This window comes from Sapajus apella, unplaced genomic scaffold (assembly GCF_009761245.1).
Source record: "Sapajus apella isolate SASKATOON/1434 unplaced genomic scaffold, GSC_monkey_1.0 scaffold7, whole genome shotgun sequence".
NCBI classification, from domain to species: domain Eukaryota; kingdom Metazoa; phylum Chordata; class Mammalia; order Primates; family Cebidae; genus Sapajus; species Sapajus apella.
The window spans coordinates 10,358,178-10,384,442 of NW_022436947.1; the positions used below are offsets into that span (position 1 = coordinate 10,358,178).

A 26,265-nucleotide genomic window follows, 5' to 3' on the forward strand; every position below is an offset into this window, starting at 1 on the left:
CCCTGGGCTCGCTCCAGGGACCCTAACCCCTTCCGGAGCGGGGCCGAGCGGGGCCGAGCAACGCTCTCAGCAGCTGAACTAAGGCTCCCGAGGCCGCGCGTCCCCCTCAGCAGGCCCCGCCTGGGCCTTTCGGCTCAGCTGCCCTCCATGGCACCCCTGGCCCAGCCGTGCTGACGCGGAAGAGTGGGGTAGCACGAGCTCAGGGCCCGGCACTTACTCGGGAAGGTAGGTGGAGGAAAAGGAGCTCCACTTGTGTAGCGCGTAGGAGAGAAGCCGGCACTCGGGCGCCGCAGCGACAGCTCCGCCAGCCGCCATCTTGTCAGCACCGTAGCGGCCGCCACCGACCGCTGGCCGCGAACAGAAGGAGGGAGGGGGCGTGGCCTGCTCTTAAAGGGGCCGCCGCCCTCCCAGGCCGGCCGCGCTCCGAGCCCCCGCATCGTTACCCGGCCCCAGCGCGGGGCCAGGGTCTTATCTCAGGGTTTCCTACGTCGCTCGCTCCTTGACCGCTGCGCGACACTGGGGCTGAGGTGGGAGCGTTTTCCCACCTCAGGCTTTTTTCTGGGGCTTGGAGGGGAATGGCGCAAAGGATTTTTCTTACAAGCAGAGATAAGGACAAGCCAAGATGATTACAAACAGAAACACGTTGTAGTTATGGAGCAGGAAGGGAAAATGAGAAGACCAAGTTGGAAAAGGGACGCCTGTGCGCCTTTGGAAGCCACCGCCCTCGCCAGTGTTTAAATCCTTTACGAAAACAACACTGAAGGGGGCTGGAGGGCAGTAGCTAACGTGCTCTTCTCCTGGAGTGGTCCTGGTTTTAAATGTCCCCGCCTTCCAGAGTCAGATGGAGACAGGAAAAGGAAATGGTCCTGTGTTCTCCTGCCCTGTTTGGTTTTCAGTCTGTGATGCCCTTCATTGTAAACATATCTTGTGAGGCACGTCCTGCTAATCTTGTAGCATCGGGAATGACGTTCACCCACAGACCTGAAAAGTCCTTACAGAGTTGGGAGGCTGCGTCTCATCATCTTTCCAGCTGGCAAATCTGCCCACTTTGAACTCACAGAAATATGGCCTCAAAGTTCAGAGAAAGAGAAGTTCAGGAAAAAGACTGTTCCTCACAGAGGGAACAGCAGCCCTGAAAACCATATGGGTATCACACCAGCTTATAACAAAAAGAGCACTTGGTCTAAATATCTGGCAGCTTTAGATAAGGTTCCCATTAAGTACCTGTTTGTCGTAGTTATGCATATTTTTTCCTTGGCTTAGCCACTGCAGTTACCAAAGTATATGTTGCTTATTGTCCAAGAGGTTGGACTTCTGAAAACCTGAACGGTATCGTCATCTCCACCTGAAGAGTGGAAACATTTAAGCAAAGACTTTCTCGGGAAATGACCAAGTGAGTCAAAACACCTCAATAATTGTATTCTCTTTCCATTGCAATCATTAACCTGCCGAAACTCCCTCCAGTCCTTTCCTGACTTCCTACTTCTATAGATGGAAATTTAATAGTGGCCTAAATGAGGATATCAGATCAGAAAAAGCCAAATAGAAAGGCCAGGCTGGGCACAGTGGCTTACACCTGTAATCTCAGCACCTTGGGAGGCCCAGGTGGGAGGATCACTGGAGCCCAGGAGTTTGAGACCAGACTGGGCAATGTAGCAAGACCCCCATCTCTAAAATAACAAAAATAAAATAAGAAAGGCCACAAGTATGTTCACTTTTAAAATTACATGTGCTTGGCCAGGTGCAGTGGCTCACACCTGTAATCCTAGTACTTTCGGAGGCCGAGGCAAGTGGATCACCTGAGGTCAGGAGTTGGAGACCAGTGTGGCCAATATGGTGAAACCCCGTCTCCGGTAAAAATACAAAAGTTAGCCGTGTGTGGTGACATACACCTGTAATCCTAGCTACTTGGAAGGCTGAGGCATAAGAATCACTTGAACCTAGGAGGCGGAGGTTGCAGCCAGGCAAGGTCACACACCTGCACTCCAGCCTGGGTGACAGAGTCAGACTCTGTCTCAGAAAAATAAATAAAATTACATGTGCTCTGTGTGTTGCAGCAGGTTGGAAAAGTATGTGTTCCTTGAGGGAACGCTGTAGCCCTCGTGACTTGGGTTGGGAGCTGCCACAGACAGTGGGAAAAGGACAAAGAATGTTAGCCCCAGAGATGATACAGTGGTTATCTTTGGAGAAAAGAGACACTTTAAAGGAGAGGAATTAACTCGCTCCAATTCTTTTGGGCCCCAGGTTTTGTAACTCCATGTCTTACCTTAATGTAAGTCAAGCCCTGTTCTTTTCCAGATATAGTTCCTGAGCAATCTTTGTTAAAAACACGTATAAACTAATTCTTCTTAAGCTTAAATCCTATTGGTGTCTTTCAGTCCCCTTCTAAACTGTTTAACAGAGGACCTTCTTAACCTGCCTTGATTTTTCTCTCCAGCTTCCCTTGTCCCCTCCCCCCATCTTTCTCCTTTGCACTTTGACATCTGCCCTCTAAACCAGTGCACTGAATTTGTTCCCATAGAGTCCATGTTCTTTCTAGCCTCCGGGGCTTATTCTAAGCCAGGCATGAAATATTCTTTCCTATACTTTACCTGGCTAATTCCAGCTCATCCTGTAGACTATTTTGTCCTGGAAGTTTTTTTGAGACGGGGTCTCACTCTGACTCTGTTGCCCAGGATAGAGTAAAGTGGCATGAACATGGCTCATGGAGGACTTGACCTCCTGGGTTTAAAGGATCATCCTGCTTCATCCTCCCATGTAGCTGGGGTCACAGACGCACATCACCACACCAAGCTACTTTTTAAATTTTTTTGTAGACACAGAGTTTCACTGTGTTTTCCAGGCTGGTCTTGAACTCCTGGGCTCAAGTGATCCTCCTGCCTCAGCCCAGCCTCCCAAAGTGCTGGGATTACAGGTGTGAGCCACTGCATCTGGCTGAAAATCTTTCTTCATCACCTGCTATGGGGTTAGGTGACATTTTTCTTCATTTTTTTTTTTCCTGTGCAAGCTAACACAGGATAGGTAACATTTTTTACATTTCTCTTGGCACTCTAAGTTTCCCTCTTTATCTTAGAACACATCACAATGTATTTTAATTTCCTCTTTATTTCTGATAGCTCCCATGAAGATAAGACTCATGCATATCTTGTTCACAGTTGTATCCTCAGTCCTGTTGATGTGTCTAGAAAATAGTAGATGTTCAGTAAATATTTATCAAAGAATGAATGAACAGTGCTAAAAGAGAACTTGAATTAGCGACTTCTGAGTTGCAAAGGAAGAAGAATGCCAGCACTTCTCAGACTACAAACATGTATCCCTCAGGTATGATTGCTACTCAGAAGGTGAAGACCCAGGATAGCGTGGCTTTCCTGCATCACAAATTTTATAAATGGTAAAATAATTTAAAGCATTACTATGTTAACATAAATACAGATAGTTATATTATGATACTGGGCTGAAAATTTTTTAAATGTTAAGAAAAGAACTTTATCTGAGAAATGCAAATCCTTTTAAATTATGAGGCCCAGAGAGGCATTAAAGTGAAACAGCTGTGAAATACATAGCTTTTGAGCCGTGTATTTGTCTCTTGAAACTGCTTACTATTGCCACAGAAGCTAAACAGTAACCTACTAATTAATGCTGCACCGGACATTATAACCCACATCCTGTAGTTTAATAATGTATAGCCAATCATAGCTTATTTTATTTTAAGGCCAATTATTGGTAAATAACTCAAGATCATCTTTCCCTTTAAAATCCACTTGTAAAAAACCTTTCTCTTTGAAAATCCACTTGTAACTGCTGCTACTCAGAGTGTATATTCAGGGCAACTTGAATCTATGTTCCGGGGTTGCAGTCCTCAAGCTTGGCCCACATAAACTCCCAACTTATATTAATTTTGCCTCAGCTTCTTCCTTATAGGTCAAACATCTGGAGTAAGTCAGCAGGATTCAGTGACTCCCCCAGCCACCTGGTGTTTCTCTCTGAAAGCAGCACTTGATAGCAGTGTGAACTCTCCTCATTCAGAAGTGCCTTCAGGTGTTTCAAGTGAGATTTCCTGAATTTGGACCTCCCACTCTTTGGTTGAAGGTCTACACTTTATTTGGGCTGTTTTTCAAACCCTCTCTTTTTTTTTTTTTTTTCAGAATAAGGGCTTCCTTCTCTGTCTTTGGACAGGAGATTTGGGTAAAGAGCTCTGTAGGGAACTGCCTTTTTTCCCCCTTTGTCTCACAGCAGAGGTGCAAGTCATAGCTTTTCTGCCTCTGCCTCAGAACCAGGGGTTTGGGTCAAGTTTTTTTCACCTCTGTCTCACAGCAGAGGTTCAAATGAAGGAACTGGCAGATGGTACCAGTGGTTTCATTTTAGATCGTATGCTTTTGAGATAGGAGCTGTCTTCTATTTCTTGAAATTCTGAATTTGCCTTTAATTTTGACCAATTCCTGTTAATTCCTAACTAAAAAGTATACCCCTTTTGCTCTCCCAGATGGGCATAATATGAGGGTCTGGTCCCTTGTACCTTGAGGACTCTGCCATCTGACAATTACAGACAATCCAGTTGTCCTCATCCTTGAGGACTCTGCTGCCATCTGACAATTAGAGACAGTCCAAGACATGTCACACTTTGATCCTAAACACATTCCTGACTTTGGTCACTTTTGAAAAGTTTCTGAATTATGTGAAATCAATAATAAGAGTATTCAAAACCCAAACACTCTTTTTAGAAATACCAGCTGGAATTACATATACGATTTATGGGGTACTCTCTTGCAGCATCTGGGAAAGTGGACCCCTCTAACCTGGAATGATGATAGGCAACAATGACCAAAAATGGGGATCTTTTGAATATATCTTAAGTAATTTACTTGTGCATACCAATGGAAAGAGCTGGTTTTACAACCAGACATATAAATAGGAGACTTACTTCCAGTGGCACCTAAAAACTTTTAAAAGAAATCCTGAAAGAAAAAATCACCTTTATTCAAGAGGTAAACAAGGGGATATTTGAAACTATTTAAAAAGACTTCAGAGGCTTTCTCCTTTTCATCCCCAGATCCTCCTTTTCCTTCCAGCCCTGTGATCTGAACTCATCTCTTTCTGCCTCTTCCTTGGCTTCCATACATCTCTTAGGCAGATATTTTTTTTTTTTTTTAAATCTCACAACACACACACTTCCTTCTCTCAGGGGAAATGAATTTAAATTTAGAGCAGAAGGAACAAACAGAACAGCAACAGAATGGGAATAAGACTGCTGAGACTATAAAAATACAGACCCAACAAAATTTTTTCTAACCAGGCCTAGTGAATGACACTGTGATATGAAGGTCTGGTTCTATGTCCCCAACCAAATGTCATCTCGAATTGCAATCTCCATGTGTCACGGGAGAAGCCTGGTGGAAGGTGATTGGATCATGGGGACAGTTTCCTCCATGCTGTTCTCATGAGATCTGATGGTTTAAAAGTGTTTGGCAGTTACTTTTCTGGCTTTCTCTGGCTTGTGAAAAAGGTGCTTGCTTCTCCTTCACCTTACACTATGATTGTAAGTTTCCTGAGGCCTCCCCAGCCATGCGGAACTGTGAGTCAATTAAACCTCTTTGATTTATAAATTACTCAGTCTCGGTAGTTCTTTATAGCAGTGTGGGAATGAACTAATACACACTGATTTATTGACCCACTATCAGAAAGTACCCTTTAAATCTTATCATGTCTTTAAAATGCTAACCTTCAGGGAATTAGTGAAGCAGCATTCCAGATGAGATCAGATCTAAAAAAAGTTAAAATCCTTAAATGCTTAAACTGCCTACTTTGAATTCCCTGCAAGATTTACCAAAAAACAAACACACAACAACAACGACAACAAAAAATGAAAACACTCTACCCTGTGGTATAATGGCTAGGATTTAGTGCTTTCACCACTGTAGCCTGGGCTCAATTCCTGGCCAGGGAGCTAGTCCCATTTGTTTTAAATTATTGTATGATTCTTGACCTTTTGGGATACTGTTTGTTGTTGAACCTTATCCCTTCCATGGACAACTTTTGATTTCCTGTCTTCATCCATCTGTGGGACATACAGAGCATTTGGGCCTTCGTGAGTACCCAGCTAAGAAGCTAAGATCCTGGAAATCGTGCCAGATAGCAATGTGAGTTGTACTTCACTTGTGGACAGTGAAACTTTCCTTTCTTTGAGCTGTCTTTGGGGTGATTCTGGCTGTTGTGAGGACTGTGTTGTGCCTCCTTTGAAGATGGCCCATGCATCTTTGGTTAAGTCATAACCTTGATTGAGGCTTGTTGGTTTTGGTGAGTCATTTGGAAGGGTACCTTTGTTGTTGTTGTTGTTGTTGTTTTTTAAATAAAAGTTCAAAAACCAGGAATAATAGCTATTTGTGCTGGCTAATACCTGATAATGAGAGATTTGAAAAGTTTTTGTTTTTTTAATTTTAAACTGTGGGATACATGTGCACAACGTGCAGGTTTGTTGCATAGGTAGACATATGCCATGGTAGTGTGCTGCACCTACCAACTGTCATCTAGGTTTTAAGCCCCACATTCATTAGGTATTTGTCCTAATGCTCTCCCTCCCCTTGGCCCCACCCTGACTGGCTCCAGTGTGTGATATTCCCCTCACTGTGTCCATGTATTCTCATTGTTCAACTCCCACTTATGAAGGAGAACATGTGGTGTTTGGTTTTCTGTTCCTGTGTTAGTTTGCTCAGAATGATGGCTTCCAGATACATCCATATCCCTGCAAAAGGACATGAACTCATCATTTTTTGTGGCTACATAGTATTCCATGGTGTATATGTGCCACATTTTCATTATCCAGTCTACCATTGATGGGTATTTGGGTTGGTTTCAAGTCTTTGCTATTGTAAATAGTGCTGCAGTAAACACATATGTCATGTGTCTTTATATCAGAATGAATTATAACCCTTTCGGTATATACCCAGTGATAAGGTTGCTGGGTCAAATGGTATTTATGGTTCTAGATCCTTGAGGAATCGCCACACTGTCTTCCACAGTAGCTGAACTAATGTACACTCCCACCAACAGTGTAAAAACATTCCTATTTCTTCACAGCATCGCCAGCATCTGTTGTTTCCTAACTTTTTCATAACTGCCATTCTAACTGGCATGAGATAGCATCTCATTGTGGTTTTGATTTGCATTTCTCTAATGACCAGTGATGATGAGCTTTTTTTTATAGGCTGTTGGCCACATAAATGTCTTCTTTTAGAAGTGTCTGTTCATATCCTTTGCCCACTTTTTGATGGGGTTGTTTTTTTCTTGTAAATTTGTTTAAGTTTCTTGTAGATTCTGGATATTAGAACTTTGACACATGGGTAGATTGCAAAATTTTTTTCCCATTCTGTAGGTTGCCTGTTCACTCTGATGATAGTTTCTTTCACTGTGCAGAAACTCTAATTAGATCCCATTTGTCAATTTTTGCTTTTGTTGCCATTGCTTTGGTGTTTTAGTCATGAATTCTTTGCCCATGCCTATGTCCTGAACGGTATTGCCTAGGTTTTCTTCTAGGGTTTTTATGGTTTTGGGTTTTACATTTAAATCTTTAATCCATCTTGAGTTAATTTTTATATAAGGTGTAAAGAAGGGATCCAGTTTTCCCAACACCGTTTATTAAATAGGGAATCCTTTCCCCATTGCTTGTTTTTGTCAGTTTTGTTGAAGATCAGATGGTTGTGGATGTGTAGTGTTCCATTGGCTTATATATTTGTTTTGGTACTGGTACCATGCTGTTTTGGTTACTGTAGCCTTGTAGTTTGAAGTCAGGTAGGATGATGCCTCCAGATTTGTTCTTCTTGCTTAGAATCGTCTTGGCTATACAGGTTCTTTTTTGTTTCCATATGAAATTTAAAGTAGTTTTTTTTCTAATTCAGTGAAGAAACTCAGTGATAGCTTAATGGGAATGGCATTGAATCTATAAATTACTTTGGGCAGTATCGCCATTTTCACGATACTAATTCTTCTTATCCATGAGCATGGAATTTTTTTTTCCATTTATTTGTGTCCCCTCATTTCGTTGAGCAATGGTTTGTAGTTCTCCTTGAAGAGGTCCTTCACATCCCTTGTAAATTGTATTGCTATGTATTTTGTTCTCTTTGTAGCAATTGTGAATGGGAGTTCACTAATGATTTGGCTCTCTGCTTCTCTATTATTGGTGTATAAGAATCCTTGTGATTTTTGCCCATTGATTTTGTATCCTGAGACTTTGCTGAAGTTGCTTATCAGCTTAAGGAATTTGGGGGCTGAGATGATGGGGCTTTCTAAATATACAATCATGTCATCTGGAAACAGAGACAATTGACTTCCTCTCTTCCTATTTGAATACCTTTTATTTCTTTCTCTTGCCTTATTGCCGTAGCCAGAACTTCAAATAAGATGGTGAGAATAGGAGTTTAGTAGGAGTGGTAAGAGAGGGCATCCTTGTCTTGTGCCAGTTTTCAAAGGGAATGCTTCCAGCTTTTCCCCCTTCAGTATGATATTGGCTATGGGTTTGTCATAAATAGCTCTTACTTTGAGATATGTTCCATCAATATCTAGTTTGTTGAGAGTTTTTAGCATGAAGGTGTTGAATTTTATCAAAGGCTTTTTCTGCATCTATTGAGATAATCATATTTTTGTCATTGGCTCTGTTTATGTGATGGATTACGTTTATTGATTTGCATATGTTGAACCAGCCTTGCATCCCAAGGATGAAGCTGACTTGGTCATGATGGATATGCTTTTTGATGTGCTGCTGGATTCAGTATCTCAGTATTTTATGGAGGATTTTCACACTGATGTTCATCAGGGGTATTGGCCTGAAATTTTCTTTTTTTGTTGTGTCTCTGCCAGATTTTGGTATCAGGAGGACATTGGCCTCATAAAATAAATTAGGAAGGAGTCCCTCTTTTTCTGTTGTTTGTAATAGTTTCAGAAGGAATGGTACCATCTCCTCTTTGTACCTCTGGTAGAATTTAGCTGTGGCTCTGTCTGGTCCTGGGCGTTTTTTGGTTGGTAGGCTATTAATTACTGCCTCCATTTCAGAACTTGTTATTGGTCTATTCAGGGATTTGACTTCTTCCTGGTTTAGTCTTGGGAGGGTGTATGTGTCCAGGAATTTATCCATTTCTTCTAGATTTTCTAGTTTATTTGTATAGAGGTGTTTATAGTATTCTCTGATGGTAGTATTCCATACTTCTGTGGGATCAGTGGTGATATCCCCTTTATCATTTTTTATTGTGTCTATTTGATTCTTCTCTCTTTTCTTCTTTGTTAGTCTAGCTAGGGGTCTATCTATTTTGTTAATTTTTTCAAAAAACCACCTCCTGGATTCATTGATTTTTTTTTTGAAGGGTTTCTCGTGTCTCTGTCTCCTTCAGTTCTGCTCTGATCTTAGTTATTTCTTGTCTTCTGCTAGCTTTTGAATTTGTTTGCTCTTGCTTCTCTAGTTCTTTTAATTGTGATGTTATAGTGTTGATTTCAGATCTGCCCAGCTTTTTTGATGTGGGGATTTCATGCTATAAATTTCCCCCTTTTTTTTTTTTTTTTTTTTTTTTTTGCGACAGAGTTTTACTCATATTCCCCAGGCGGAGGTTGCAGTGAGCCGAGATCGCGCCATTGCACTCCAGCCTGGGTTCAGGCAATTCTCCTGCCTCAGCCTCCTGAGTAGCTGGGATTACAGGCACACGCCACCATGCCCAGCTCATTTTTTGTAGTTTTAGTAGAGACGGGGTTTCACCATGTTGACCAGGATGGTCTCGATCTCTTGACCTCGTGATCCACCCGCCTCGGCCTCCTAAAGTGCTGGGATTACAGGCTTGAGCCACCGCGCCCGGCCAAATTTCCCTCTTAACACTGCTTTAGCTGTGTCCTAGAGATTCTGGGATGTTGTCTCTTTGATCTCATTGGTTTCAAAGAACTTCTTTATTTCTGCCTTAATTTCATTATTTATCCAGGAGTCATTAAGGAGCAAGTTGTTCAATTTCCATGTAGTTGTGCAGTTTTGAGTGAGTTTCTTAATCCTGAGGTCTAATTTAATTGCACTGTGGTCTGAGAGACTGTTATGATTTCCATTCTTTTGCATTTGCTGAGGAGTGTTTTACTTCCAATTATGTGGTCAGTTTTAGAATAAGTGCCATGTAGTGCTGAGAAGAATGCATATTCTGTTGATCTGGGGTGGAGAGTTCTGTAGATGTCTATTAGGTCCACTTGATCCACAGCTGAGTTCAAGTCCTGAATATCCTTGTTAATTTTCTGTCATGTTGATGTGTCTAATATTGATAGTGAGGTGTTAAAGTCTGCCACTATTTTTGTGTAGGAGTCTAAGACTCTTTGTAGGTCTCTCAGAACTTGTTGTATGAATCTGGGGGGTCCTGTATTGGGTACATATATAGTTAGGACAGTTAGCTCTTCCTGTTGCACTGAGCCCTTTACCATTTTGTAATGCCCTTCTTTGCCTTCTTTTGAACTTTGTGGATTTAAAGTCTGTTTTGTCAGATACTAGAATTGCAACCCCTGCTTTTTTTTTTTCTTCTTTCCATTTGCTTGGTAAATATTCCTCCATCCCTTTATTTTGAGCCTATTTTTGTCTTTGCACATGAAATGGATCTCCTAAATATAGCATACCAGTGGGTCTTGACTCTTTATCCCATTTTCCAGTCTGTGTCTTTTAATTGGGGCATTCAGCCCATTTACATTTAAGGTTAATATTATTATGTGTGAATTTGATCCTTTCATCATGATGCTAGCTGGTTATTTTGCACATTAGTTGATGCATTTTCTTCATAGTGTCACTGATCTTTTTGGCATGTTTTTGGTCTGTTTTGGTGTGTGTTTGCTGTGGCTGGTGCCGGTTTTTCCTTTCCATATTTAGTGCTTCCTTCAGGAGCTCTTGTAAGGCAGGCCTGATGATGACAAAATCCCTCAGTATTTGCTTTTCTGGAAAGGATTTTATTTATTCTTTGTTTATGAAGCTTAGTTTGGCTGGGTATGAAATTCTGGGTTGAAAACTATTTTCTTTAAGAATGTTGAATATTGGCCCCCTCTCTCTTCTGGCATGTAGGGTTTCGGTAGAGATATTCGCTGTTAGTCTGATGGGGTTCTGATTGGCGAACTGACCTTTCTCTCTGGCTGCCATTAACATTTTTTCCTTTGTTTCAACCTTGAAGAATCTGATGATTATGTGTTTTGAGCTGATTTTCTCGAGGAGTATCGTAGTGGAGTTCTCTGTGTTTCCTGAATTTAAATGTTGGCCTGTCTTGCTAGGTTGGGGAAGTTCTCCTGAATAATATCCTGAAGTGTGTTTTCCAACTTGGTTCCATTCTCCGCATCACTTTCAGGTACACCAGTCAATCACAGCTTTGGTCTTTTCACATAGTCCCATATTTCTTGGATGCTCTGCTCATTCCTTTTCATTCTTTTTTCTCTAATCTTGTCTTCACACCTTATTTTAGCAAGCTGATCCTCAATCTGCAATATCCTTTCTTCTGCTTGATCGATTTGGCAATTGATACTTGTGTATGCTCCACAAAGTTCTTGTGCTATATTTTTTAGCTCCATCAGATCATTTATGTTCCTCTCTAAACTGGTTATTCTAGTTAGCAGTTCATGTAGTTCTCAGCTTCCTTTCATTGGGTTAGAACATGCTCCTTTAGCTCAGAGGAGTTTGTTATTACCCACCTTCTGAAGCCTACTTCTATCAGTTCATTAATCTTATTCTCTGTCCAGTTTTGTTCCCTTGCTGGAGAGGAGTTGCAATCATTTGGAGGAGAAGAGGCATTCTGGTTTTTGGAATTTTCAGTGTTTTTGTGCTGGTTTTTCCTCATATTCTTGGATTTATCTACCTTTGTTCTTTGAGGCTGATGACCTTTGGATGGGGATTTTGCATGGGAGTCTTTTTTGTTGATGTTATTGTTGTTGATTTCTGTTTGTTAGTTTTTCTTTTAATAGGACCCTCTTCTGCGCGTCTGCTGCAGTTTGCTGGAGGTCCACTCTAGACCCTATATCATCCGTGGATGCTGCAGAACGGCAAAGATTGCTGCCTGCTCCTTCCTCTGAAAGCTTCATCCCAGAGGGGCACTGGCCTGATGTCAGCTGGAGTTCTCTTGTATGAGGTGTCTATGGACCCCTGTTGGAAGGTTCTCCAAGTCAGGAGGCATGGGGGTCAGAGACCCACTTGAGGAGGCAGTTCATCCCTTAGCAGAGCTGGTATGCTGTGCTGGAATACCCCTTGTCAGAATTAGCTGCTCTCTTCAGAGCCAGCAGGCAGGAACGATTAAGTCCACTGAAGCTGTACCCACAGCCACCCCTCCCCACAGTGCTCTGTCTCAGGGAGATGCAAGTTTTATCTGTAAGCCCCTGACTGGGGCTGTTACCTTTCCTCCAGAAATGTCCTGCCCAATGATGAAGAATCTCGAGAAGCAATCTGGCCACTGCCACTTTGCCACGCTGTGGTGAATTCTGCCCAGTCCAAACCTCCCAGTCACCTTTGCACTGTTAGGGGAAAACTGCTTACTAAAGCCTCAGTAATAGCAGATGCCCCTCTCTCCACCAAGCTCAATTGTCCCAGGTTGACTCCCGACTGCTATGCTAGCAGTGAGAATTTCAAGCCATTGGTTCTTAGTTTGCTGCACTCCATAGGAGTGGGACCTGCTGAGCAAGACCACTTGGCACCCTGGCTTCAGCCCCCTTTCTGGGGGAGTGAACAGTTCCATCTCACTGAACTTCCAGGTGCCACTGGGGTATGAGAAAAACTCCTGCAGCTAGCTTGGTGCTTGGTGCCTAACCAAATGGCCTCCCATGTTTGTGCTTAAAACCCATGGCCCTGGTGGTATAGGCTCACGATGAAATCTCCAGATCTGCATATTGTAAAAACCGTGGGAAAAGCATAGTACCCAGGCTAGGTAGCACAGTTCCTCATGGCTTCCCTCGGCTGGGTGAGGGAAGTCCCCCAGCTTCTTGCACTTCATGGGTGAAGCAATGCCCCACCCTGCTTCTGCTCAGTCTCCATGGGTTGCACTCATTGTCTAACTAGTCCCAATGAGATGAACTGGATACCTCACATGGAAATGCAGAAATCACCCACCTTCTGCATTGGTCTTGCTGGGAGCTGCAGACTGGAGTGGCTTCTGTTTGGCCACCTTGGCCCCTCCTTGAAAAGTCTTTTTTAAGAGCTCCATAGTCAAAAGTCAGCTTCATAGAAACAGATTCACCCAGGCATGGTGGTTCATGCCTATAATCCCAGCACTTGGGAGGCCACGGTGGGAAGATTGCTTGAGTCCAAGAGTTTGAGACCAGCCTGGGCAATGTAATGAGACCCTGTCTCTACAAAAAGTAAGAACAAAACTTAGCTGGGCATGGTGGTGCATGCCTGTAGTCTCAGCTGCTTGGGAAGCTGAGGTGGGAGGATCATTTAAGCCCAGAATGTGTCAAGGCTATGTGAATTGTAATCATGCCACTGCACTCCAGCTTCTGTGACAGAATAAGACCCTGTTTCTATTTATTTATTTATTTTCTGTATCAAAGAACAGAGAGACCCTCTCTCTAGAAACAAACATAAATGAGATTCAAGCTCCTCTCTCCTCTCTGCTGTCTTCAGTACCATATGAAAGGATCTAGAAGAGACTTCTATTGACTCAGACTTCTTAAGGAAGACAGAAAAAGATGCCTCTCACTCCCTTCGTAGGGGCTTCTGTCTTCCCGTGGGGTCTAAAAAGTGATTCCATGACAGTTTCCAGCACAAAACTCTGCTTTCTTTTATATTGTGTCACCTGATCCCTTTGGCTTTTTAGGAGTACCAGATATTACTTTCTTCTGTGAGAGTGCTTACCTTTGTGTGTGTGATGGCTAGCAAGTTACTGGTGAGTACTACAGTACTGGAGGTGGCTGACAGCAGTTGTTTACAGTGAATGATTATTATTATTACTACAGGGTGTTACTGGTTTCTTTTGCCCATTGAAATAAGAAAGGCACTGTATAAACACTTAAAGAAATGTTTTTGTAGTGAACGATACCATGAAACTGTTGCATGGCTCAGTCCCATGGTCTTTCCCTTTTTTGGGGGACTCAGGATTCAGTCTAAAAATGGAATCCTTAATTTTTAAAGAACTAGATGCTCTGCCTTCCAATTGCAGTGGCTTTCCACATATTTAAATTATTAGGGTCAAAAACTATAAATGCTTTGTTGGCCCTGTTCCTTAATGGGCTCTGCCCTGAGCCCAGTGATCCAACTGGAAAACAGACTAAATTAAAAGCTACTTATCTAAGTGAAAGTGGTCTCCTTATAAAATCCAATGATAGATTCCTGTGATTTTGGGTTACCTTGGCATCCATTTTTAATTTTCCTCCAACACACCCAAACTCCTCCTTGAAAAGGATTAAATTCTTTCTCTTTGTGCTTTGTGATATAAATTTACTACTCCATTTTTTCTAAAACTCAACACAGGTTTCAGCCATTTGGAACAGATAAACTTTAAACTTTTCCATTTCTAAAGGCACAGTTTGAATCCAACTGTCCTCTTAAACTAGTGAGTTTTACCAGTCTCGTGACTAAAATTTTTTTCTCTGTTTTGTTTTGTTTTGTTTACCTCAGTTCACCAGCAGTTTCATTGTGGCTAAAATTTTTAAATTAAAGCTATAAAGTCATTATCTGTGTCTGTCTGAATTTACGTGTACATGTATACATGTCTGTTTATATATTGTCTACATGGTACCATTGACTTATAGAAAAAGTACTCATAAATTAAATAACCAACCCAAATGCCTTTCACAGTCACTTGACTTCAGTAATCTTGAGTTTAAATTAAGATCGTTTTAAAATTATTGGTAAAGTAAAATAGAAACATCTTCAAATTCTAACTTAGACATGTTTGCCTAGGTCTATTGGTCAGACAAGTTTATACTGTCTCGGCTACATGTTTTAAGGTCATAAGGCCATTGCTTTTATAGTTTTGTTTTGTTTGTTTGTTTGTTTGTTTTTGATATTTGCTTAATTTGTTTGTGAGCTTATGTCTTTGGATTTGAGCCTTTAGATTCTGAGGACTAGACAAATGGCCCTGGGGACAGTGCCTGGGCCCCATCATCCCTAGTTGAGTTGTGCCTCTTGGCTATACGGCAAGGAGTTGGATCCTCCAAGCATTGTCTCCATAGCACTGCCCTTTGTCCTGAGCTCTGCATATGGTACACAAAGTTGCTTACTTTTGAGGTTTTTAACTGAAAATTAGGGTTACTAAGAGTTAACTAAATGGTTAATATATGTAACTAAAACTACTAGGCCAGAAACAGTTTCATATAGAGAACATATAAAGGAAAAAGTAAAGAAAGTTGAAAAGGGGAATTATTTTCTTTTACATGAGAGAGGACTTTGGTCAAAATAATAAGTGGGAAAGTAAATCTTTGTCCTAAGTAGAATGCTAATATAAAAAATGAAATATAGGACAAAACTGAATGTGTAAGCAAGTTGTAGAAAGTTTGTAGAAGATTAATTTCATAAAAAGAATTTTGTCTATGATAAAGTTGGCTAAAATTAGAAAGAGATTATTAAGTTTTTCTAAAAATTGAGCATTGATATTTAAAGCACACCGATGCAGGACCCCTGTTTCAGAGTAACAAGGTTTTCTTGCAGCATTAATCTGCTCTTTAATAGAAAAAAATTTTAAGGTTATCAAAATCTTATGCACTTAAAACTGAGGACCAGATGCAGTGGCTCATGCCTGTAATCCCAGTACTTTGGGAGAGTGAGGTGGGTGGATCACTTGAGGTGAGGAGTTTGAGACCAACCTGGCCAAGATGGTGAAACCCCATCTCTACTGAAAATACAAAAATTAGCTGGGCATGGTGATAGGTGCCTGTATTCCCAGCTACTCAGGAGGCTGAGGCAGGAGAATTGCTTGAACCCAGGAGGCAGAGGTTGCAGTGAGCTGAGATCATGTCATTGCACTCCAGCCTGGGTTACAAGAGGGAAGCTCCATCTCAAAAAAAAAAAAAAATGAGATTGAATAGATTTGTTTATAATGATTTAATGAAATTCACTTTAGGATTAATAATATGCTGATGCAAAAGTAAAATCTGGTTTTCTCTTTTGAACAAGATTTTTTTTTCAATCAGCATACTTAGTTTAATAGGTATATAATCTTAAATTTCTCAAGTAAAACACATCGAATTTTTTCACATATCCAACAGAATGTTATAAAAATTGACTATGTACTTTATCACAAAGAAAGCCTTAGCAATATAGAAATGAGATATTTTTGTAGCCACATTCAATAAAACTAGAAATAAATAATTTAAAATTGATCAGAATAGCCTGTTTATAAATTGAGGAGTCCTTCGTGGATGCTCTTTGGAGCAAAGAGCAATATAAACCTAATAGTAAAAACCTACACTGAAAAGAATGCTTTATATTAACATCTGTATATTGCAGCCTTACATACTATTATCATTAAAGAAGAATGACTAAAAATAAAAGTTGCTTTTCTATGGAACAAGTTCTATGGGAGGAACAAAATAATGCCAAAGAAAATAAAGACGGAAGTAATTAATATAAACAGAACTGGGACTACGGAAAGGCAAGCATGGTGCCTACGGCACATAATTTAAGAAAATAAGGTTGTGCAAGTGCCAGCCCTGGCACCCAGGCACCCCACTCCTTAGGAAGCACCTGATCTCACAGACATGTTAAGGGAGCGGCTGGCACTTGTACAGTATTGCTTCCTTGAATTTTGTGACCAATGTGCCTTGCTTCTCTCACCCTAGTTCTGGCTGACTAGAATAGTAAAAGCTTCCCTCCTGGGGAGGAAAAACCATTTTCTTCTTTCTCTTCTCCCTCCTCTTCCAGCTTCTCTTCCTCCTCCTTCTCCTCCTCCTTCTTTCTTCACCTTACCCTTCTCCTTCTTTCTTCTTCCCTCATTCTTCCTCTTTTTTCTCTTCCTCCTCCTCTTTTTTTTTAATTAATAAAACTCATAATAACCCAAATGTAATTTATACTTATTATTGTGATCTTTGAATTTTACTACTGCCTTATCCCAGCCTAGAAGACAGTGGAGCCATAAGAGGTCTTACAAAAATAACTTACTGATACCCACTAAATGTTTGATTTTAGAAACTCATTTTTTAAAAAATGCATTAGGCCTCTTACCTTGTTTTATATTCCTAAATCAATGGTCCTATTTTATGGGCCTACACATGTCATTGTATGTCATTACTGAAAAATACAAATACTAATAAGACTATCTGTACATCTTTTTTTTTTTTTTTTTTTTTTTGAGGCGGAGTTTCACTCTGGTTGCCCAGGCTGGAGTGCAATGGTGTGATCTCAGCTCACTGCAACCTCCGCCTCCTGGGTTGAACAAGATTTTTAAGTATTTTTAAGAAACTAAAAAAAGGTCACCTTTTGAGTAAAAATAAATAAATGGGAAAGAGAGATTCTGTTGGTCTCATGCCATCTTTATTAGGTTTTTTGATTGTTTGGAAAACTGAATTTACTCTCTATTAAAGAGTAAAAGGTTTTGCTTTTTGAAATCTTTGAATTATCACTTTGGCTAAATAAATGACTACTGTTTTACAGTGACCTATGATCCTATTTGATCAAATGTTTTAAACTTTTAATATTTGACATATTTCCTAAAATCAAATTTAAAATTCTAAAATTAAGTCTTTTCCAAAAGGAACCCCTGGAAGTCCAGGAGAGGAATATTAGGCATATTTAGAAAGCTAAAGTCATCTGGAAAGCATTGTCCAAGAAAAATGGTGTTTGAGTTATATTAGGATGAATGTGTTATTAATATGTGTTCCAAAATTGTATGAGATTCCTAAAATTCTAATGTGTCTTGGTATATTTTATCAGTCATAATTATGATTATTATGTTAAACTGCTGTAAACCACAGGAATAACCAAACTTCCTTGTCAATTTCATCTTTAACCATGGCTATTCTTGGTATATTTTATCAGTCATAATTATGATTATTATGTTAAACTGCTGTAAACCACAGGAATAACCAAATTTCCTTCTCAATTGCATCTTTAACCATGGCTATTCTAAGTCTTTTGCCATCTAAAACAATTGTTATTTTATTTCTATTCTTCTCATAAAGCAGTTTACAATTGGCTATAATTCAAAATTTGCTTTTTCTTCAAGGAAATTCATGGAAAAGGACCTAACAAGTACTCTGGAATATAGGTTTCTGATAACTTGGAGATCATATCATTGGACTAAGTAACAACTTTCAAGTATGTAATAAACTGATGTGTTCCTTAGATTGCTAACTCAACATCAAGCAGAACAAGAATTAATTACAAGTGACTAAGCTGACAGAAGGTTGAAATGATTTTTATGTCATTTTGTTTGAAACATTGCTGGTTTTCTTTTAATTTTGTCTTCCAGAATCAAGAAAACTTGTTTTCCTTTGAGCTGTTTTTTTATACTTTATAACAATTGGTTAAAAATACCTTTGTGAGCAAAATTGAAACATTTGCCTATCTTTCTACCTGATCGCTCCAAAATTTGGAAACTATTCATGAGTACTCTTATTTTATGGCAATCTAGTTATTTGCATACATTTAATAAGAAGCTTTTCTCTGTAACAAGATACAATTAGAGACACTGGTTATTTTACCAAGGCTTTGACTGGAATGACATATTTTCAGATATGACCAGACTGCTTTGAAGAATGGAGGTTGACTTTATAGAGGCAATTAAAAAGCCCCTTGGAAAGACTGGCTTGGTCCCTTCTCTACATAGTTCCCTTTCAAGATTTCTGTCCTTATGGTAAGTAAAAAATGTCACTTTCTAACAGGCCTGTGAACCTCAAAATATTTCCACTGTGTATCTCTCATTGTTTTATTTCTTCTGAGAAAACTAAATTCATGGTACACCGAAGACTAGAGGTGATTCAGCAAGTGATAGCAGTTATAAATCAATGACATTGGTAGGACTATCTGAGAATGAGCCTTCCTGGCAATAAGGGGCTCCTTGACACTCATATTTTGATCATCATTGCTTTCAAAAAGAAAGATTTTTGATCAAAAAGAAGAAATGAAAAAAAGAACTTTTATCTGAAAAACGCAAGTCCTTTCCAATTATCAGGCCCAGAGAGGTATTAAAGTGAGAGAGCAATCTAGTCCTACACATAACCCCTTTTGAGCCATGTACTCATCTCTTTACACTACTTCACTATTGCCACAAGTAGCTAAAAATTAACCTACTGGTGCTGTACCAGACATTATAACCCATACCCTATAACTTAATGTATAGCCCATCAATAGCTTACGTTATGTTAATGTAAATTATTGGTAAATAACTAGGGAACTGCCTCTTCTTTCCCTTTAAAAATCCACTTGTAGCTGGATGTAGTAGCTCGTGCCTATAATTCCAGTACTTTGGGAGGCTAAGATGGACAGATCATCTGAGGTCAGGAGTTCAAGACCAGCCTGGCCTGATGTGATGAAACCTCATCTCTACTAAAAATACAAAAATTCGCTTACTGTGGTGGTGGGTGCCTGTAATCCTGGTCACTCAGGAGGCTGAGGCAGGAGAATTGCTTGAACCCAGAAGGCGGAGGTTGCAGTGAGCCAAGATCATGCCATTGTACTCTGGCTTGGGCAATAAGAGTGAAACTACATCTCAAAAAAAAAAAGTCCACTTGTGACTGCTGCTACTCAAAATGTATATTCAGGGCAACTAGAATCTATGTTCCTGAGTTGCAATCCTCAAGCTTGTTCCAAATAAACTCTACTTATATTAATTTTGCCTCAGCTTCTTCCTTTTAGGTCAACAATGTTAAGATAAAATAGAAGACAAAAGAAATTTCAAAATCTGCAGGAGGCTGCTAGTAGTTAGGCCCTCAGAGCTCCTTGGTACGTCTTAATTCTCCTTTGTCTACAGGACACGATTTTAGGTGATGGGGTTTATTGTAAAATACACAGGAAAAGCCTGGAAATCATAGTCTCCCTAGTTCCCTTGCAATTCAAAGATTGAGACGTATTGAACCCTATGGAAAACTGGACAATGGATCATCATTTTTTAAGCATAACAGCAGCTATGGTGACACAGCCGCTCTAGTGACCCAGTTGTCTTTTCATCCCCCAGAAACTATCATCTTTTACTCTCTGTATTAGTCTATTCTCACACTGCTATAAAGAACTACCTGAGATTGGGTACTTTATGAAGAAAAGAGGTTTAATTGACTCACAGTTCCATATGGCTGGGGAGGCCTCAGAAAATTTACTGTCATGGCAGAAGGTAAAGGAGAAGCAAGCACGTTTTTCACAAGGCATGAGAGAGAGAGATCCAGTCAGGGAAGTCCCAAACACTTAAACCATCAGATCTCTTGAGAACTTAGTCACTATCATGAAAACAGCATGGGGAAAGTCTGTCCCCATGATCCATTTACCTCCCACCAGGACCCTTCCCTGACACATGGGGATTATAATTCAAGATAATATTTGAGTGGGGACACACAGCCAAACCATATCATCTGCTCTTGCCCCCTCCCAATTTCATGTCCATTTCAAATTGCAAAATACAATTATCCCTCCTCAACAGTACCCCGAGTCTTAACTCATTCCCACATTAACTCAACAGTTCACAGTCCAAAGTCTCTTCTGAGACAAGGTAAGTCCCTTCTGCCTAGGAATCTGTAAAATCAAAAACAAGTTAGTTACTTTTAAGGTATAATAGAAGTACAGGTATTTGGTAAATTCTCCCATTCCAAATGGAGAAACTGGCCAAAACAGAGGGGCTATAGGCCCCATTGCCAGTTTGAAACTCAGCAGGACGGTCATCAAATCTTAAAGCTCCAAAATAATCTCCTTTGACTCTGTGTCTCACATCCAGAGCATGCTGATTCAAGAGGTAAGCTCCCAAGGCCTTGGGCAACTCTGCCCCTGTGATTCTACAGGGTATAGCCCTGTGGCTGCTTTCATGGGCTGGCTGTGAGTTCCTGTAGCTTTTCCAGGTGCATGATGCAGTCTGTCAGTGGATCTACCATTCTGGGGCCTGGAGGATGACTGCCTTCTTTTCACAGGTCCACTAGGCAGTGCCCCATTGGAGACATGTGGGAACTTCCACCTCACATTTCCCCTCTGCACTGCCTTAGTAGAGGTTCTTCATGAGGGCTCCACCCCAGCAACAGACTTCTGCCTGGATATCCAGGTGTTTCCATACATCCTCTGAAATATAGGTGAAGGGCTCCCAAACTTTAACTCTTGCTTTCTGCATACCTGCAGGCCCAACACCACATCGAAGCCACCAAGGCATGGGGCTTGCACTCTGAAGCACAGCCCAAGCTGTACCTTGGCCCCTTTTAGACATGACTGGTGCTAGAAGTACCTGGGATGCAGGGTGCCATGTCCCAAGGCTGCACAGAGCAGTGGGGCCCTGTCCCAGCCCATGAAACCATTTTTCCCTCCTGATGCTGTGATGGGAAGGGTTGCCATGAAGGTCTCTGAAATGCCCTGGAGACATTTTTTGCATTGTCTTGGCGATTAATGTTTGGCTCCTCTTTACTTATCCAATTCTTGCAGCTAGCAGCTTGAATTTCTCCCCAGGAGATGAGGTGTTTTTTTACTCCCCACCACATGGGCAGGCTCTAAATCTTCCAAACTTTTATGCTCTGCTTTTCTTTTAAACGTAAGTTCCAGTTTCAGATTATCTCTTTGTGAACACATATGACTGTACATTTTCAGGAACAGCCAGGTCACATCTTCAGTGCTTTGCTGCTTAGAAATTTCTTCTGCTAGATACTCTAAATAATCTTTCTTAGGTTCATAGTTCCACAGATCTCTAGGGCAGGGGCAAAATGCTGCCAGTCTTTTTGCTAAAGCATAGCAAGAGTGACTTTTGCTCCAGTTCCCAGTAAGTTCCTCATCTCCATCTGAGACTACCTCAGCCTGGACTTCATTGTCCATATTACTATGAGCATTTTGGTCAAAACCATTCAACAAGACTTTAGGAAGTTCCAAATTTTCCCACATCTTCCTGTAGTCTTCTGAGGCCTCCAAACTATTCCAACCTTTGCCCATAACCCAGTTCCAAAGTCACTTCCACATTTTCAGGTATCTTTATAGCAGTGCCATACTCCTGGTACCAATTTTCTGTATTACTCCATTCTCACAATGCTATAAAGAACTACCTGAGACTGAGTAATGTATAATTCATAAAAGAGGCTTAACTGACTCTCAGTCAATTAAGACTAAAAGACGCTTAACTGACTCACAGTTCCACATGGCTGGGGAGGCCTCAGGAAACTTAACAATCATGGTGGAAGGTGAAGGAGAAGCAAGCACCTTCTTTGCAAGGTGGCAGGAGGGAAAGAGCAAGTGGGGCAATGTGCCACACTTTTAAACCATCAGCTCTCATGAGAACTCACTCATTATCATGAGAACAGCATAGGGGAAATCTACCCTCATGATCCACTTACCTCTCACCAGGTTTTTTTCCCTGACAGGTGGGTATTGTAATTTGAGGTGAGATTTGGGTGGGGACACAGAGCCAAACGCTATTACTCTTCAATGCCTTTCCAGTATGCGACCCCATATTAAATACTTCCCTGAGAGAGAGAATAACTCATTGTATTTGGGTTGTCACTATCCACTCTCTTTTTCTTGCAACAAATATTTACGAAAAGGCTGTAATGTGCCAGGGTAAGCAGACAGGCCATACGAGGGCCATACTTCACAGAGCTAATATTCTGGTGGGGCAAAAAATAATAAATGTAATAAATAAGTCAACTAGATAATTTTGGTCTGTGCTATGTAGAGACCAAACCAGGGTAATTTTTAGATTGGATGGTTAAAAAAAAAAAAAAAAAGGTTCGCTAAGAAGATAATACTTAAACTAGTACGATAATGAGGAGCCAGCCACACAAAGCCTAAATAAAAAGAATTCCAGGCGGAGACTGGGACCTTGACTGATAGAATGACTTATCCCAGGAAATACAGCTAATCAGTGACAAACCCAGAATATTGTTGCTTCAAAAGCCCATCCTGTTTGATTGCTTCACATTTCTTCCCAAATGAGTTGCTATATGGGAACTAACTTATTAAACTCAAAATACTGTTCAAATATAAGATATTCTCAAATAATAATATTACTAAAGGCTGCCAAAGTTAACAAAGCAAAACAAACACAGCAGAGTTTATTTTCAGCAAAGGAACACACCAGTTGGCTGAGGGCAAAAAGCATGTGTTTTTAATTGTTAAGAAGGTGTTTAATGGTTGCTATGCTAATTAAGGCTGCCTGAGTCTGTTCATGCTTCTATAACAAAGTAACTGAGACTGGGTAACATATAAAGAATCGAAATTGATTTCTCACCATTCTGGACGTTGGAAGTCCATACAGGTTCAGTGTTTTGTAAGGGCCCTGTCTTCCTGCTTCCAAGATGATGCTTTGTTGCTGCATCCTCCAGAGGGGATGAATGGCTGTATCCTCACATGGTGGAAAGAATGGAAAGGCAAAAAGAGGGCCTCACTAGCTCCCTCCAGCCCTTTTATATGGTTACTAATCCCATTCATGAGGACAGAGCATCATACCCTGACCACCTCCTAAAGGCCCCACCTCCTAATGCTGTTGCATAAGGAATTTTTCAAGATGAATTTTGGAGGGGACACAAACATTCAAACCATAGCAAAGGATGAAAAACAAACACTCCAAATAGGCCAGAGTAAATCCATAGCTCTCTATATGATTGGTTAAAACAAAACCCCTATTTCGTTGGAAAAGAGTCTTCAGATAGGTCCTATAAGGGTTTTGTTTCAGCTTACCAGGATCACTCAAAATTCATGTTTTCTTTAACAGTGCTAGCTGTTAAAGGACAGTTGAAGCACAACACAGTACTCAATGCACTATCTCCTACATGAGCTCTGCTGTAAATAAAAACATTTTCTTTTATGATATTATTATGCAACAGATGAAGAAACTAATAATCCAAATATATTAGCTGTCATGCCTAAGGTCATTTACATAACCAGGCTGTTTACAGATCTCAATCTAGAACCCAGGTCCCCAATTGTCAATCACTTTCCAAATGTACTTTTTTGTTTTGTTTGGTTTTTAGAGACAGAGTCTCACTTTGTTGCCAAGGCTGGAGTACAATAGTGGCATAATCATAACTCACTGCAACCTTGAACTCCTAGGCTCAGGTGATCTTACCTCTTCAGCCTCCTGAGTAGCTAGGACTACAGGTGTGGGCTACTTCCTCCAGCTAATTTCTTTATTTTTTGTAGAGTCAGGGTCTTCCTATGTTGCCCAGGCTGGTCTCAAACTCCTGGCCTCAAGAGATCCTCCTGCCCCAGCCTTCCAAAGTGGTAAGATTACTGTCATGAGCCACTGTGCATGGTCCTCCTAATGTACTTAGTGGGACATTTTTGAGGCCTACACCTATATTATACACATACAGCACATAATAGGCACTCAATAAATATTTTTTGAGTTGAATCTCCTAGTTCCTCCTAAATTTCTGCTCACTAATGTATTATTATGTTTAAATAAATAAAAGGAGTTTCCTTAGGGATCACCTATAAATCAGAAGACTAGAAAGAATTACAGGCATGGGGCTATTGGTCAGTTTTTTTTGGTCCATAAATGTAGAAAATAACCATGGGGATATAAGAGTGAACTTGCCTCAAGATAATTCATATCAAACCGATCTCATATGAAGAACTTATATGCATTATCTCAATTAATCCTTATAACAGCCCCCACAAATAAACCAAGACTCTTGGAGGTTGAGGTTCACCAAACGCATGTGTCCTCGGAATCATACAATTCTCAAGTGCATGCATCACCCCAGGATTCAGAAGTCCAAGATCACCCCAGGATTCAGAAGTCCAGGAGATGGAATCTCTGATACATTTCTAAAACAAATGGTTCTAACTCAATCTTACGTCTGCTCTCTCATGGTTCCGGTATTAACTCAATACAATTTTGTCATTGTTGTTTAAGATTATTTCTTTAAGCATAACATTGCCAAAAGGAACAAATGAAAAGCAAAGAATACCAGTGTTCTGTTTGTTGAGTAAGGGGATATCCCTTATGTTTTCCTGGAGAAAGTAATTTCAGCTCTGTGCCAGTAGGCCCTTTGCCTAAGACACAGGTGAACATTGAGGTTGGCTTCAGGTATGAAGCTAAGGTTTGTCTTCTCCCAGGAGGTGGCAGCAGCAGCAGCTGCAGCCTCCGCCTGCTGCAGAAATCAGACAGAATTCATCCGTTTTCCTATTGGCTTACAAACCTAGAAATTCCTGGTTCCAAAGACCACTTCATCTCTTCCTTGGTTTGCTGAGCTTAGTTGGAGCTAGGGCATTGGGAGTTCAGGAGCTGGCAATAATTCCTCTTTATAAGTGCTTAGTTTTTTTTGTAAACACTTTGGTCTGGGCTGTGACCTTGAAGCATGTATAAAGGAGGTTCAGGAAGTCTCTGGCCAGGGAAAAAGAGCTTCAGAAAGAAACAGTAGCTGAAACACATCCACACAAGCATAAATCCAGAGATCCCAGTGCACAGTTTGGTACCACAAAAATCATACAGATTGTAGACCTGGCCTCTCAGCTACCAGCCAGCTGACCTTCTCATTGAACCTGTCAGAACCGTAATTTACTCATCCACCCAGTGTGGACTAGGTGATCTTGAAGCACCTGCTAATTCTTAAATTATAAGCTACTGGACTTTTATTTTCTGGACTAACAGCTGGGCCTTCACCCTTTCAGAATTTTAAAAAATTTCAGACACAACAAAGCACTACTGGTTCCAAGTTAATCCCAGATGAGCACATATCCTGGTTTCGCAAACACTGCCAGCTGCATAGAAGGCGGGCAGGACTCCCAGGAAATGTCTGAACACCACTCAGCTATGGATGAACTGTCAACTGCTGGGGGTTGCTTTGCAAATTACCACATCTAAATGAAGCTGACAAAATGATATTTCAGAAAAGCAATTAACACTGATGCCTAGTGTATTTGGAACCAAAAAGCCTTTTGGGAAGAATGAAATTGGCTCAGAAAAAGGGTACCCCAGCCCTCCAGGTAGAAATGTGAAGTCAGGATCTCCCACACACTGCCATCACCACCAATCAGTCAGCCTGGTCTTTGTGAAGGAGATGGAATTAGTTCCTTTCACCTTCCCCCTGCTTCCACTTGGATTGGTTAAGCTTTCATCTAGTTATTCAGTGAACATTTATTGGGCACCTCCCATGGGTCAGGGGCTGGGTGTACACATGGTTATTGAGGAGTTCACAATGGAGTAGTAAGATGCTAAATAAATTAATATACATGGAGCATTC

General features: G+C 40.8%; 1 protein-coding gene across 9 annotated transcripts in view; it reads right to left on the minus strand.

The window, feature by feature from the left end:
• The window catches only part of MKLN1 (muskelin 1), a 414,229-nt gene that overhangs the window by 195,276 nt on the left and 192,688 nt on the right, over window positions 1-26,265 (minus strand). For 3 of the 9 annotated variants that reach the window (XM_032275649.1, XM_032275653.1, XM_032275648.1), the window contains exon 1: window positions 218-799. The exons of 4 other annotated variants lie outside the window; for them this stretch is intronic. In XM_032275649.1, coding sequence (XP_032131540.1) covers window positions 218-315 — 98 coding nt within the window. In that variant the 5' untranslated portion in view covers window positions 316-799. Of the gene's footprint in view, window positions 1-217; window positions 800-23,306; window positions 23,514-26,265 lie in introns of those variants that run through there. 2 more of the 9 variants (XM_032275650.1, XM_032275657.1) reach the window with 2 other exon arrangements.